The sequence below is a fragment of the Mirounga leonina genome, unplaced genomic scaffold (assembly GCF_011800145.1).
Source record: "Mirounga leonina isolate KUSES-001 unplaced genomic scaffold, KU_Mleo_1.0 Mir_91, whole genome shotgun sequence".
Classification (NCBI taxonomy): domain Eukaryota; kingdom Metazoa; phylum Chordata; class Mammalia; order Carnivora; family Phocidae; genus Mirounga; species Mirounga leonina.
The window spans coordinates 11,800,997-11,815,319 of NW_023270839.1; the positions used below are offsets into that span (position 1 = coordinate 11,800,997).

The following is a 14,323-nucleotide window of genomic DNA, read 5'->3' on the forward strand; positions in this document are numbered from 1 at the left end:
GTGTATTCCGTTGCTTTGGGATGCAATGTTCTGAATATGTCTGTGAAGTCCATCTGGTCCAGTGTGTTATTTAAAGTCTTTATTTCCTTGTTGATCTTTTGCTTAGATGATCTGTCCATTTCAGTGAGGGGGGTGTTAAAGTCCCCTATGTATTGTTGTCGATGTGTTTCTTTGCTTTTGTTATTAATTGGCTTATATAATTGGCTGATCCTATGTTAGGGGCATAGATATACCACTTTTTTTAATCTATTAATATACATGGTATAGATATATATATAAAATATATATTTTGTTGTATATATACCATATATATGGTGTATACATATGTAAATATAAATATTCTGTTATATGTATATTTCAGCCATAGAAAAGCATGAAATTTTGTCATTTGCAACAACATGGATAGAGCTAGAAAGTACAATGCTAAACAAAATAAGTCTGTTAGAGAAAGACAAATACCATATGATTTCCCTCATATGGAATTTAAGAAACAAAACAAATGAGCAAAGGAAAGAGAGAGACACAGAGAGAGAGAAACATAAACTAAGAAACAGCCTCTGAACTATAGAGAATAAACTGTTGGTAACCAGAAGGGAGATGGGTGGGAGGATGGGGGAAACAGTGGATGGGGATTAAAGAGTACACTTGTCATGATGAAAAATCAAGTAAAGTGATTTAAAACATTTGCAGGCTTCTTATTTGAACATTATGGTCAAACATTTTTCAATTCCTTAAATGACCAGCAATAGTAACATTTCTCATAGTGTGAGAGAGTCTATATTCAAAGATCTATTTGAATTACCATGATGTTCTTTCTTACTCATCTTATTTAGATAGTCCCTCCTTGCTTTCATTCAGAATTGTTTTAGGGTCCACCTATTGCTATTCTGACTGAGTTTAGAGTATGAAGTACTTACAGTGTAAGAACAAAGTGTCGCCTCTTTCTTGGCTGATATCCCCTCTTAAACTTCATGTTTCACGAACATAGAGGGCTGGAGTTTTCTTCATCTTTATATCCCCAGAGCCTTATACATAGTTGGTGTGTAAAAACGATGGTTGGATGTATACATCTTTGTAATAGGATTATGTTTCATAAATGGAGGAGAATTGTATGGGGAGAGCCTCTTACTGTGTTTCAGTCTAGAGGACTCTGTGTCTTATCTGGAAATAGTACACAAGCCAGCTCAGAAACTTATTCTGGAAATCAATAATTTGTTAGGTCTGAGAAAATGGAGCCTTTCAGTTAAAAAGGATGACACAAAATAGGTGTCACATCTCTTCCTCACACTCCTGTGTTGGATGCTCTGTGTAGGGCTTAAGAAGACAGATCTTACGATCTGGTGTGGTGATTCCTTTCTTCCTCAGACTTGAAGAAGCAGAAGAAGTCTGATTTTTATCGATGGGCATTTCCTCTGGACAGGAAACTGTTCTGAGACTTAAATGGTGCCGATAAACTTTTCTGTGTGTCATCATGGCCTTTTGATTAAGCGTGCCCTAATTAGTAATCCCAAACCCACGAGCCTCAGGAGCAAGTGGGAAAGTCTCCATTTAGACACAAGGTCAAATCAGGGACCGGAAGTGACCTCTTAACTTCCCCCTAGGGGTTGGTGGGATATTATAATATGTACTCTTTTGTGTGTGAGGGTTCCTTTTGAATGCATTGCTAGAAATGTGTTGCAATCAGAATTTCTCAGTATTAATACTTTTGGGGGAACATGATTCAAGTCATCAGTGTGATATTCACAGCCGTTCCCTGATGCAGACCAACTAAGATTGTTGTTTTGCTTGTGGCTACAGCTTCTCTTTTGCAGAATAAATTGCTGTTTGTGTTTAACACTTGGGCTCCATCTTCTTGCAGCTTCACTCAGAGCGCCGGTGATTACTTTTAAGCCAGTTTGACTGTCCTGATCCAGCGCAGTAACTTGTCCATCGCGGGTGCTTGCTAAATGCCTGCTGACTGGACAGGATTTGAAAAACACTGAGACCTTCAGGTAGGACAGGAAGCTGTCCCAAGAGGCAGCTAACTATGCAGCTAGGAAACAGAGCTATAATTTTTCCACATCCTTGGTTGCCAGGTTCCCAGCATATAATCAGAGTGTTGGAAACTACCTTGAGCTGATGTTTGGTGGTGATTTCGTCCGTCCTGTTCTTGTTTTAGGCAAATTGGGTCTGTGATAGAAACCTGACTGACAGAGACCTTTCAGATGTCTTGCTCTTTAGGGGAATGTGGCTCCTTGGGGACCTTTGCTGAATCGCTTTGCCTAACAAGGCAGGTTGTGTGTTACCTTGTAGCAAGCCAGGTTTCACTTAGTTGGTTGGATCGCTGAAGCAGAGAGGGGTGCCCTTCGGCCACCAGGATTCCTAAGGAAACCAGGAAGTTAGAGCTGCTGAGCAGAAGCCTGAGGTTGGCACAGAGCGTGTGGAGGGTAATCATTCCTGCCGGGCCGGGGCTGTTTACTCTGCCGGCCTAAGGCTGGTGGACACTGGGCGTGGTGGGCGTGCTAGCCTCAGTACCTGTTTGTAGAACAGTGAGACACCAGGGCAGAGCTAAAACAGCAGTAATCTGAAACCAGTCCTGTTGGTTCCCCCTCACCCCCTGGCCCAGCAGCTAAAATCTGCATTCCAGATGAGACCTGCAGGGAAGCGGAAGAAAGCATTAAAAAAAAAAAAAAGAAGCTTCAAGAGCAGTAAATTACTGCTTTTGAGAGTTCTGGGCATTTTGAAATCATCTGTTTCTTTACTTGCTTTTCTTTGCTTTGGGTTTTGTAAGTGACTGTTGATCTGTGTGTGCTGCTAGGTTTTTTGGCTTGGATGGCGTCCAGGCTGCCGACCAAAATTTAGATGGCAAAAGGGAGCTCCTCAAAAGCGTTTCAGTCCATTTCTGCTGATTCACTTTTGAATTTCTTGGGCTGCTGGGCGAAGGGGGGTGGGGGGTGGGGGTCAAGGGCTGTCAGGATCTGCTTGCCGGCTCAGCACGCTCTGGAGCCTCCCTTGCTCACCAATGAGGAAGTTGAAAGCTACCGGGAGGCACTGGGGCGGAGCTCACAGCGAAGTCCTGGGCCGGGATGACTGGGGGCAGGCTGACTTTCCCTCCGACAAAAACCCTTTTGTCCACGGGAATAAATACGGAAGTCCCAGAGGAGCAGCCTCCCCAGTTCGTGTGTAGTAAGGTGTGCAGCCTCAGCGGCGTCTGGCCCTAAAGCTCCGCGGACTTAACTCACCGCTGGCCCCGGGGCGTACCATCCTCGCCCACACCCCGGAAGGAGGGCCCAGTAAGTGACCTGAAAGAGACCAAGTGTGCTTGCTCTGCGGCTGAGTCAGGCTGCCGGGTCCTGTGGCTCCCTGTCCTGTAAGTTCAGAGCCGATGGTGTGGATAAACTGAGGGAGCAGGGAAAAGTGACAGAAGTCAGAACCTGCACCGAGGGCATTGCCGAGACATGGAGGACGCTGGAGACTCTCTGAATGGCAGTGATGATGTCTCGGAACCAGAAAAACCTGAAGCCAGACTTGAAGTGGCTCAGTCGATCCTGAGCAAGTTCTCTATGAAAACTTTGTTTGGGTTTACAAGTAAGTGGGACTCTGTGAAGCCTGATGAGAAAGACGCGGTACTGAAGGCATTCCACAGTTTAGTTGTGGATCCCGTACCTCAGCGGGATGATCCCAGCCAGGGCTCGGATTGCCAGGCGGCAGAGGCACGGGTTCTACCTGACCTTGGAAATGATGGCAAGACTGCAGGGGTGGAGCCGGAGTCAGAGGGAAATCAAGGAATAGCAGGTTCAGGGATTTCTCTCCCTGGGCAAGAGCTGCTCCCACTCAGAACTCAGAGTGTGGACAGAGACGATGTCATTTTGGTCCGTGGGACCCTTGTGAACACCACCAGTGATTCCGACTCTGATGATGGTGGCCAGCAGCCAGAAGAGGGAAGCGACACCAGCCGCCCACAGTCCCCCAGTGTTTTAACTGAGCCATCTCAGGATCCCAAAGAAAAGCCACGTGACTGTAGGGAAAATAGCACCACTGGGGAAAGGGATGATGCAGAGGTCTGTGCAGAAGGTCCTCAGAGGACTCCATCTGAGATAAGTAGCAAACCGCAACTTGGTGATGGTAGCCTTCAGACAGAGCACAGCCCCACCCAAGGACAAGCTGCAGAAGAAAGTTCCCCAGTCCTCCCCGTGGTAACAGACCAGAACTTGAGAGTCGGTGTCACCGAGAATGCCTCGTCTAAAAAAGAAGTCCCCGGAGAGAAGTCATTGCAGCTTCCAGCCTTTTTTAGCGGGCTTCGTGTGCTCAAGAAGGGGGCTACAGGTGAGGGAGGGAAGACCATCACTGAAATTAAACCAAAGGATGGCGACCTGGCTTTGCTCAAATTGACACAGCCTGTTCAGAAGTCCTTAGCGCAGGCAGGGCCTCAGACAGTGAAGACTGGGGAGAAGACAACTGACCCGAAGGCCACTCCCACTCTCCTGGAGCAGCTCTCTCAGCTGTTCATCCTTGACATGCCCAAAGCGGAAGTGAAGGCAGAAGACCCCGAGCAGCCCAGGAAGGAGGAGATGGGCTGCAGTGCTGCCCAGGAGAGCCAGAGCAGCCCCAGTGGAGCCCAGACCCGGGGTGGAGAGGTCAAGCCAAAGCCTCCAGAGACAGCCCTCGAGGCCTTTAAAGCCATATTCATTCGCCCCCCCAAAAAGGGGACCACAGCTGACACCTCTGAGCTGGAAGCTCTCAAGCGTAAGATGAAGCATGAGAAGGAGTCCCTAAGAGCTGTGTTTGAAAGATCCAGGTCAAGGCCAGGGGATGGCTCCTCTGATTCCAAAAGCGTATGTAGAATTGGGTTTGGGGTTTTGTCGTAAGATGCAATGCTGCTGTATTTCTTTTTCAGGTTTCCTGTCGAAGTGAATCCCAGTTACCTATTGTTAGTGAGTCTCTTCTAGGTGAAAGAGGATTATGATCAAATCGTCCTCGCAAGGAGTATGGAGTTAAACTAGCGATTTCTGTCTTCCTTATATTTTTCTGGAGTGTCGTAAGAGGGATATACATAAAGATGTGAGGGCAGAAAGGGAAAACTGTCACTCTGAGTTTAAACATTAATAGTAGATGTTCTTTTCTTTTTTAAGAATTTATTTATTTATTTGAGAGAGAGAGAGAGCATGAGAGAACACAGCGGTGGAGAGGGAGAAGCAGGGAGCCTGATGTGGGGCTCAATCCCAGGACTCTGGGATCATGACCTGAGCCGAAGGCAGCCTCTTAAATGACTGAGCCACCCAGGTGCCCCAAGAGTACATGTTCTTATAAAAAACTAAACAGCACACAGAAGCAATGCAATAGGGAGATAGAACCCACATTTCCTCACCTCTTAATTATACCTCTGCAAAAATTCTATTTTAACTTTGAAAGTCTGCCGTTTGGCGATATATGTGTTTGTGATATGATTAAAATGTTCTGTGTTCATTACAAGCCATCCTGATCGCTGGGTTTAGATTGAGGCCTGGTTTAAATTCTAACTCTGCCATTTACTGGCTGGGTGACCTTGATCACCTCAGAGCCTCCATCCCTTCATCCACAAGATGAAGAAAATAACCCTTACCTTACACGGTAGTTGTGAAGAGTAAGTGAAGTTAGCACATGATAACCATCTAATTAGTGAATTAGTGTTACTGTTAGGAAAATTAATTCAGGTAATTTATAAAGACTAGCAAACACCTGTCCAGTAGATCTTAAATGTTCAGAACAATAGAATTTTAGTATCTACTCAGCCTGTAATTATCATTCCCTCTTATATAGTTGATCAGTTAAGGTGTTAAAAATTTAAAAATCTTTTGGAAACATTCCTAGGATGTAGTTGAAAATTAAACACAATACGGCATTCTCCTAGTTGTAAAAATCAACCCCTATAAAAGTGGCTTGAATATGAAGGCTATGTCATTTATTTAAAGGAAAGAAAAACGAATTGAAATCAACAGTGTCGAGTGCTCAGAGAAATGTATCTTGACCTACAGCTGGTGTTCATGGAAAATGCAAAACTAGTCTTTATATTATAAAGTACCCTGGAGTTGTTTGGGACCCACGTATCATCATTCCTATAAATGTACCTGATTACAGTGCATTTATATCTGCATCTTCAGCTCAAAGTTTGTGATTTCAAAAAAAATAGTTATATGATAAACATCATCTATTAATGGTTGTATCATACTTGGCCTTGAGGGGTTTTTGTTTTGTTTTGTTTTGTTTTGTTTTGTTTTGTTGTTTTTTCCACCCTTACTGATCACTTTACCTTTCTGGAAAAGGGTCACTCTGTAGTGAGACATTTCAATTATAGTGAATGAGCGCAATGTGCAACTGGCCATTAACATTAATTTTGGAGTTAGAGGTAGCATGTTTTCAGGGGTTAATTCGCTCTGGCCACATTTCATGTAACGTATTCTTTTCTTTACCTGCTTTTCAGCAGCCCGACCACAGCCCCACTGAGCAGGACGATAGGACTCCGGGCAGACTCCAAGCTGTCTGGCCACCCCCGAAGACAAAAGACGCAGAAGAAAAAGTGGGATTGAAGTACACCGAAGCAGGTAATGTGAAAAGAAGCCAGGTACCCGTGGAACGAAGCCTTTGCTGCCATGGCTTTTGGTGCCAGTTCAGTCCTCCCAGAATTTGAGTTTTTGTTTCTCTGCAAAATGTAAGGCTGAACGCTTTTTGTTTTTTGGTTGTGCTGTTCAAGGGAACATTTGCACAATTGTCATTAATGCATTTCTTAGAGATGAAAGGTGAAGGCCATGGAATGAATGAAGGGCGGCCAGTGTGGAAAGTAGGAGAACCTTTGGGGAACTAACAGAGCGGGTAGATTACACATTCCTCAGGAAGCAGGTGGTGGGCCCTCATAATGTTGCGAGCCGGTAGGGTTGCTTGAAGAGGTGGCGTATGAGTCTCCAGAGCTGCAATCTGATTTGTTGTTTGTCTTTGAGAATGCTTTTCAGCTACAGGAACCTTGTGTGGAGTGAATGTACAGAGACTGTATCAGTTACTCGTTCCCTTTTGTGAGACAAAGCTTTATTTAATGCATGGGCCAATTTTAAAGCAATCTAACTCTCTGGAAACCTTCCCAGGAGCTTTGCTTGAATATATTAAAATGGAATGGGCATTTAGATATTTTTACTCTACCTGACAGGTTCACACGAAATAAAAAAATAAGAATTAGAGGATGGTGTGTCTTAAATGAATATATGTGTTTATGCATCTCTGGTGAAACCTCTTTGTCTTCTTCCTGATATTTCAAGATTACCTATGCAGACTTATATTTTTCTGGTTGTCTTAGGGTATGTGTGTATATGAGGATCAGTCTATCCATTTAGAGAAAAATGCTTTCCGTTCCTATTCACTGATAGACAGAAATGGATCAAATTTGGGGTGGGTTAGTAGTACATGGTTTTTCTGCAGTATCATAAGTTACTTCAGTGATTGAGAACACAGATGCGTTTTGAGTTGGCAGTGAATCTTCAGTTCTACAACCTGATGGCTTTTAGCCTTGATTTATGCAATTGCAGACTTCTGACTATCCCAAGACATTGATTACTTCATAGCATTTGTTTTCTGCAGTGCTTGACTTTTAGAATGAAAAGTATCTTGGCCTTAGTGAAAAACAATATATAGCTGTTCCAGTCTTCTTACCTACAGTCGATTTTTCCAAAATTGGAGTGCTTGTTGTTACAATCATTGAACCATCTACCAAATTCTTTCTCATGATCGGGCACAGTTTGAACACTTAAAAGTACTGAAGTTTGCTTTAATGCAAAACCAAATTCTATGAGTTTCTTATTCCTAGTTTATATTGGTGACCTAAGTCCTGTTCCTACGAGTAGATTGCGGCAGTCTTCCTTGTAAGGATGTAATTTGCTAAGTAGAGAAGTTAGAGAAGTTACGACTCAATGTCATAAATGGTTTTTCAATCCACTTCAAGTAATATTTGGGGGGGCATTTATACCTCTGCAAAAATTCCTTATTCCAGAAGCTCAGAGGAACACCGTAGTTGACCTCATCGGTGGCTTTCCCAGTCTTGGCTTGTCATGATCTGTATTCTCAGAGCTTTCTAAGGTCTTGAATGAGATGGGGGAGGGCAGGACAGATAATGATAGTGCTGCGGGATGAGCTGTGATAGCACAGTGACCGAGAGGGCTGGCTGTGGTCTGAAGAAGACATCCAAGTCCCCAACCAGTTCCCACCGTGGCTGTGCTCCTTACCATGCTCCCCGGGCTGGTGCTCAGCTTCCTGAGAGCCTTCTAGGAGCTCCTTACTCTGCTGATGTCCTTTTGGTGGGTATCAGATAAGAGTAAGATACCCCTGCACCTGCAGTAAACTTTTTATTACCCCATTACTTCATATCAGCATAGGGTTGCCTTGTCATTTATTGCTAATTTTAAGGAAGTTAACACTTTCCTTGTGATTTTCTTCAACTGTTGTTGAGAAAACTGTTGGTTTATTATTTAAAGCATTTTATGGTATTTCCATTGGTTTCCCTGCCTTTAGGGAGACATACAAAATCTGCTACTCTGCAGAGAGCACAGAAACAGCGAAATTAGATTCAACGTATTTCAAGGGGTTTGAAGGCTTATGTCTTTATATCTTCAATGCTCTTTATTTTTTTTTAAGGATTTTATTTATTTATTTGACAGAGAGAGAGACACAGCGAGAGAGGGAACACAAGCAGGAAGAGTGGGAGAGGGAAAAGCAGGCCTCCTGCTGAGCAGGGAGCCCAATGCGGGGCTCGACCCCAGGACCCTGGGATCATGACCCGACCCGAAGGCAGACGCTTAATGACTGAGCCACCCAGGTGCCCTGATTCTCTTTATTTTTCCTGGGGTATACAAGAATCTAGTGTTCCTATTTCAAGTGTGTTGTTGGAATTCTGTGCTATCAACATTTAAGCCCAGTCCTTGGCAGAGCTGGGAGCGAGATCGTGTTTGTCATCATGCATTCGCCATTGTCCTTGTGCTGCCCTCAGCCACTTCAGACTTGCCACTGTTTGGATTTTCCTTTATAACACAGTTTGTCATTCAATGATTTTTTTTCCTGAGGGCTTAAGAGATCACCTAATACTATAAACTCACCTTTTGTTCACGGATAAAAAGAAAGCTGATATCAGAGAACCTGTCCCTCTAAACTATGACTTCCGGAGTTCTCTTAGTCATATGAGTGTAGCTGACTGCTGTTGCTGGCACCCACTGCTAAGGAGGCTCTCTCTGCCACTTCCAGAGCCATCAGCATCATCTGTAGCTGCTGACACTGTAACTACCACCCTTGGTGGGTAAAGCCTCTGGCCCCTGAGAGCTTCCAATGATCACACTGTGATCACCATCAAGGGCACTTCCACTGTCAATATATGAGCTCTTGGAACTTTGGTGATGTGCCAGCTAAGAGAATTACCAGCCCCCTTCAGAGCTATCGTGCAGGGGACTTGTCACTGGTGCTGAAGTTGATCTCTTTTACTCAGTGAGGGGCCTCAGTATTAATTCACTGAGCCTGAAATTCTTTCCTCAAATGAGAGTGCACTACTTTCTCCCATCTCTTGTGTTGTGCTTTCTTACACTGTTATCTATGCAATCCTGTTTTGTGTTTGGGATGCCTCACAATAATTTGGACTGAAAACCTCTCCCCCCAGTCCTGGGAAATGGGATTGGGACAATCTGATGGACAGACCCCATATTCTTCTCAGAATTGTCTTTCCTTCTTTGGGTGTAAGAGTTGGCTCTTGAAACAACCTTGTGGGATGGTCTTGTTTTTTTAAGGAGAAATCTCTTGGATGTGAGGGCGATCTGGCTGCGACATCTGTCACCCCATTGATCGCCAGGGTTGATTCGGCTGATCTGGCTGGCTAGGCGGGTGTCCCCTTCCTCCCTCACCGCTCCATGTGCGTCCCTCCCGAAGCTGCGCGCTCGGTCGAAGAGGACGACCTTCCCCGATAGAGGAGGACCGTTCTTCGGTCAAGGGTATACGAGTAGCTGCGCTCCCCTGCTAGAACCTCCAAACAAGCTCTCTCAAGGAGAAATCTCTTTCAGTGAGCTCCTCATATCCTTAAATGGTTAATCAACTTAAATGGTTAATCAACTGAGTCCATGCTACTTTATTGTGCTGCAAGACCAGAAACATCAGGATGCAGTAAACTTGATTAGCTTTTGAAGCTTGGGGCAAAGTAAAACTCAATCAGAGCAAAGTGAAAAGGTGTGTCGTGAAACATACAAGGGGGTACCTCAGAAAAATGTCTACCTTTGTATTTGATGTGGCCAAAGCAATTCGTGTTATGAGAAATAGATAACCAGTGTTCTCTCTCTGCTATTTCTCTTCTAATATGCTGTTCTGTACATGGCGAGGTGATATAAGGGTTAGTAACTTGCAAAACAACACAAAACTGGAAAGCACAAGGACCCTGGTATCATAGAATCATTGAATCATACCATTAACACAGGGTTGAACTTATTTTTATCTCAAGCATGAAAAAATTTATCTAAGCCATATTATGTCACTTTTGTTTCCATTTTGGTTTTTGAAGGATAAATGCACTTAGCCTTATTTTTTTTGATAATTACATATATTAATATATCAACCAGGGTGCTTTCAAGAATCAGGTGACCAACTCAAACTGGATGATTTGATTGAGAGTTTATTAGAACTCTTTACAAAGTTGTGGGCAGGGCTTAGGGAAAGCACTAAGAGATGGAGCAACATCTGGTGCTACTAACAGAAGGGTTTAAAGCCCTAGACTTGAAGGGGCAAGGGTAGGAGAAGCCACTGGGGAAACCCAGAATTTCAGAGGGAGGCTGAGTGGTATGGTGTGGGCTGCCTAACAGGAGTTGTGGCCCTCAGGAGAGGGATGAAGCCGATCCACAGAGCCTTGGATTTGTGGATTCACAAATCCTTGACTTCCTGTCAAGTCAGGAAAGGAACTGGGAAATAAAGAGCCCAACTCTCTTCTTTGTCTTGTCTTCCCCATCACTGCCATTGGCCAAATCCAAAGACAAGTCCGAGGACTGGGAGCCACTTTATGCCATTCCTTTAGGGCAAAAGGGTCCAGAATAGGGCACCAAAAGGGGAAGTGTGGATCTGGAGCAGCAAATACAGGATACCCAGCACAGTTACACTCCCAGAAGACTCCAGGTTAGAGAGGTTCCTCAATCTCTCAGTCGGCATGGAGAATTGGCACACATTTATCTCCATCACACCTGACCACACAGGGTTCTAATACAATGTCATGAAGAAAAAATCCTGTTTTTTAACCTGTGGGAGGATTATGTCTTTTGCTTTAATCGATTCATAGAAAATATGATGGCCATCCTTCAGAGACTTGCTCTGTGAATACCTTCGTCACCTTAATGTAGAGAGTTTATTTACTGATCTCAGTTTATTTACTGATCTAAGTATTAAATGTTCCCCTATATTACAAAATAAAATAATGAATTTTGGAAATAACCAGAAATACCACAATGCAAAAGAAACTTTCTGTAATTCTGTTTCATAGGGAAATCATTGCCAACATTTTGAATTATGAAAGGCCTATGTAAATTGAACACTTAAAAACTTTGTTTTTAATTTTTTTTTTTTAGATTTTATTTATTTATTTGACAGAGAGAGCACAAGTAGACAGAGTGGCAGGCAGAGGGAGAGGGAGAAGCAGGCCCCCCGCTGAGCAGGGAGCCCGATGCGGGACTCGATCCCAGGACCCCGGGATTATGACCTGAGCTGAAGGCAGATGCTTAACTGACTGAGCCACCCAGGCGCCCACTTAAAAACTTTTTGATCATCTTGTATAGGCTGCTTTTCACACTTGAAAATGTGACTCTATTTTTTGACTACATTTTAACCATGATTATATTTATAGAGATTTAGTTTTTCAAGGTATTAAAAATAATGTAAAAATGGAAGCAACACTTCTGTAAATATTTTTGTTCATAAATGTTTCATTAGGATAAATTTCTTGTGGTAGAATTGCTAAATGAAAGGGTATATGCCTTAATGTTTTCAATGTACATTAATTACCAAAGTTAATTTTTTATGTAAATATATTCAGTATGAAAACAGTACTTTTTAAGATTTTTATTTATTTATTTGAGAGAAAGCGAGAGAGAGCACAAGCCGGGGCGGGGGAGGAGGGGAGGGAGAAGCAGGCTCCCCACTGAGCAGGGAGCCCCACATGGGGCTCAGTCCCAGGACCCTGGGATCAAGACCTGAGCTGAAGGCAGATGCTTAACCAACTGAGCCACCCAGGTGCCCTGAAAACAGTACTTTTAAAACAATGAAAAAGTTTCTGTCTTTATTATTTATTTTTAATTTTACTTGTCTTGTCCAGTGTGAAAACATTTTAAATATTTGTATAGTCAAATCTATTTTCATTTTAATGTATAACTTTTCTTTTTTGGCTTAAGAAGCCCTCTCCTGCTCAGATCACCTATATTTTCAAATTGCTTAAGTGATTTTTTTTTCTAACTTTTCCTTCTTTCCTTCCATTTTATATCAAAAATTGATTTTGGTGCATAGCTTGAGGTAGAAATCTAAGACCACTTTTTTCCCCTCAAGGTGCTAACTTTACAGCAGGCTTCTAGCATAGTTACTGTCTATGCTAAGCTTGGGAACGTTTCGGGCCTTCTGTGATACTTTGTATGGATGTCTTAATTATTTCAGCATTAAAACACATCTCAGGATCTGTTCAAGTTTTTATGCAATTTAAAAAAAAAATGTTTTGGATTGCTTATTCTTCCAGAAAACCTTAGTTTACCTTGGTTTCAAAAGGATCTGTTTAGTATTTTTACTGCAATTGCATTATTTTATGAATTAATATGAAGGTAGAAATGAGAATTGAGATCTTGAAAATGCTTAGTATTTCTATTCAAGAACATATCTTCCAAAACTATTCAGATTTTCTTTTTTGACTCAGTAAAAAATATTGCCTGAATTTTTTCTAAATATATTCCTAGGCATGTTATCTTTAAAAAAAAAAACATGATAGGAATTTTTAGCTCATGATTCATTTTTCCTAAAAATCAGATGCATTCCTAAGAATCTAGTGGCTCAAGGAACACCGGCTCCGAGGCCAGGGCTGGACTGAGTGAAGGCCACATTTTGGACTGACTGACTGGCTGGCTGGCTGGCTGGCTGATACCAGGGGAACCTTACCTCTGTTTCACTCTGGTTAGTGATTCTGAATATTCCGAGGCTCCTTTTAAAAATCTAACAAAGATAGAAAGGTATGGAAGAAGACACTGCAGTTAATTTTGTATTCATTTCAGACTCTCCTACCCCTACCCCACTGCCATCCCTGGACTTACCCTTACCTCCCTATCCCCTCCTCCCCACCTCTCACCTCCCCAAGTTTAGATGAACCTTTGATTCAGAAGCTCAGCCCAGAGCTGGGCTTCCTTTCCTGTTCATCTCCTATTTTATATTATGAAGGAGAACCTGAAACATCTAATTATTTATTAGGAAATGTAAAAACCTATTATCATGGTGTGTGCCTCAGCATCTTGAGAGGAAATGAAGTTAATTATTGTGAGTTTTACATTAAAATGGTGTTGTACATTAAAATGGTACTATTTGGGAAACTGGCAGTGACTTAATTACCCATGGAAGGAGAAAATACAATGAAGAAAAGCACTTATTTTTTCTGAAACAAAGTGAACTATGCTTTTTTGGTTTCTCTTCCAATATGCATCTGGAAAAGCTCTTCCTTCCACTGGCTGCAGCTCAGACCCAGCCTGGGGCTGGGGGTATGGCTCATGGGCTGCCCTGCTGAGAGTGAGCACTGTGGCTTTGGTAGAAAAGAGAACCAACCTAGCATGACATCATGGGTATTGGGAGTGAGCAAGCTGTCGCCACATGCGGCATTTCTTGGGGCTTACTCACACCCCACTCAGAACCTTAGAGTAGCTCAGGAACATCCCTCTTTAGAATATTTTGGTTCAGATAGGGAAATAACCCATCCTTCAACTTAATAAAGATCCTCCTCCTTTCTGGTTTGTTTGTTTGTTTTCTTTTCTTTTTTTTTTTTTTTTTTAAGATTTTACTTATTTATTTGAAAGAGAGAGAGACAGCGAGAGAGGGAACACAAGCAGGGGGAGTGGGAGAGGGAGAAGCAGGCCTCCCGCCGAGCAGGGAGCCTGATGCGGGGCTCGATCCCAGGACCCTGGGATCATGACCCTAGCCGAAGGCAGACGCTTAACGACTGAGCCACCCAGGAGCCCCTCTGGTTTGTTTCTAATTTGGGTTCCCTTGGTTATAAAGGATAGAGCCCTTGGCTACTCTTCCTAGTGAGTCAGACATCCTTGCCTCACCAGCAAGGGAGAGCTATAAA

General features: G+C 43.1%; 1 protein-coding gene across 2 annotated transcripts in view; it reads left to right on the forward strand.

Moving 5' to 3' along the window:
- The first annotated feature begins 3,024 nt into the window (after positions 1 to 3,024).
- FMN1 (formin 1) overlaps positions 3,025 to 14,323 on the forward strand; it is a 283,684-nt gene continuing 272,385 nt past the window's right edge. The window contains exons 1-2 of one of the 2 annotated variants that reach the window (XM_034994221.1): positions 3,025 to 4,814; positions 6,443 to 6,560. In XM_034994221.1, the coding sequence (XP_034850112.1) occupies positions 3,438 to 4,814; positions 6,443 to 6,560 (1,495 nt within the window). In that variant the 5' untranslated portion in view covers positions 3,025 to 3,437. Of the gene's footprint in view, positions 4,815 to 6,439; positions 6,561 to 14,323 lie in introns of both variants that reach the window. The other variant, XM_034994220.1, reaches the window with a different exon arrangement.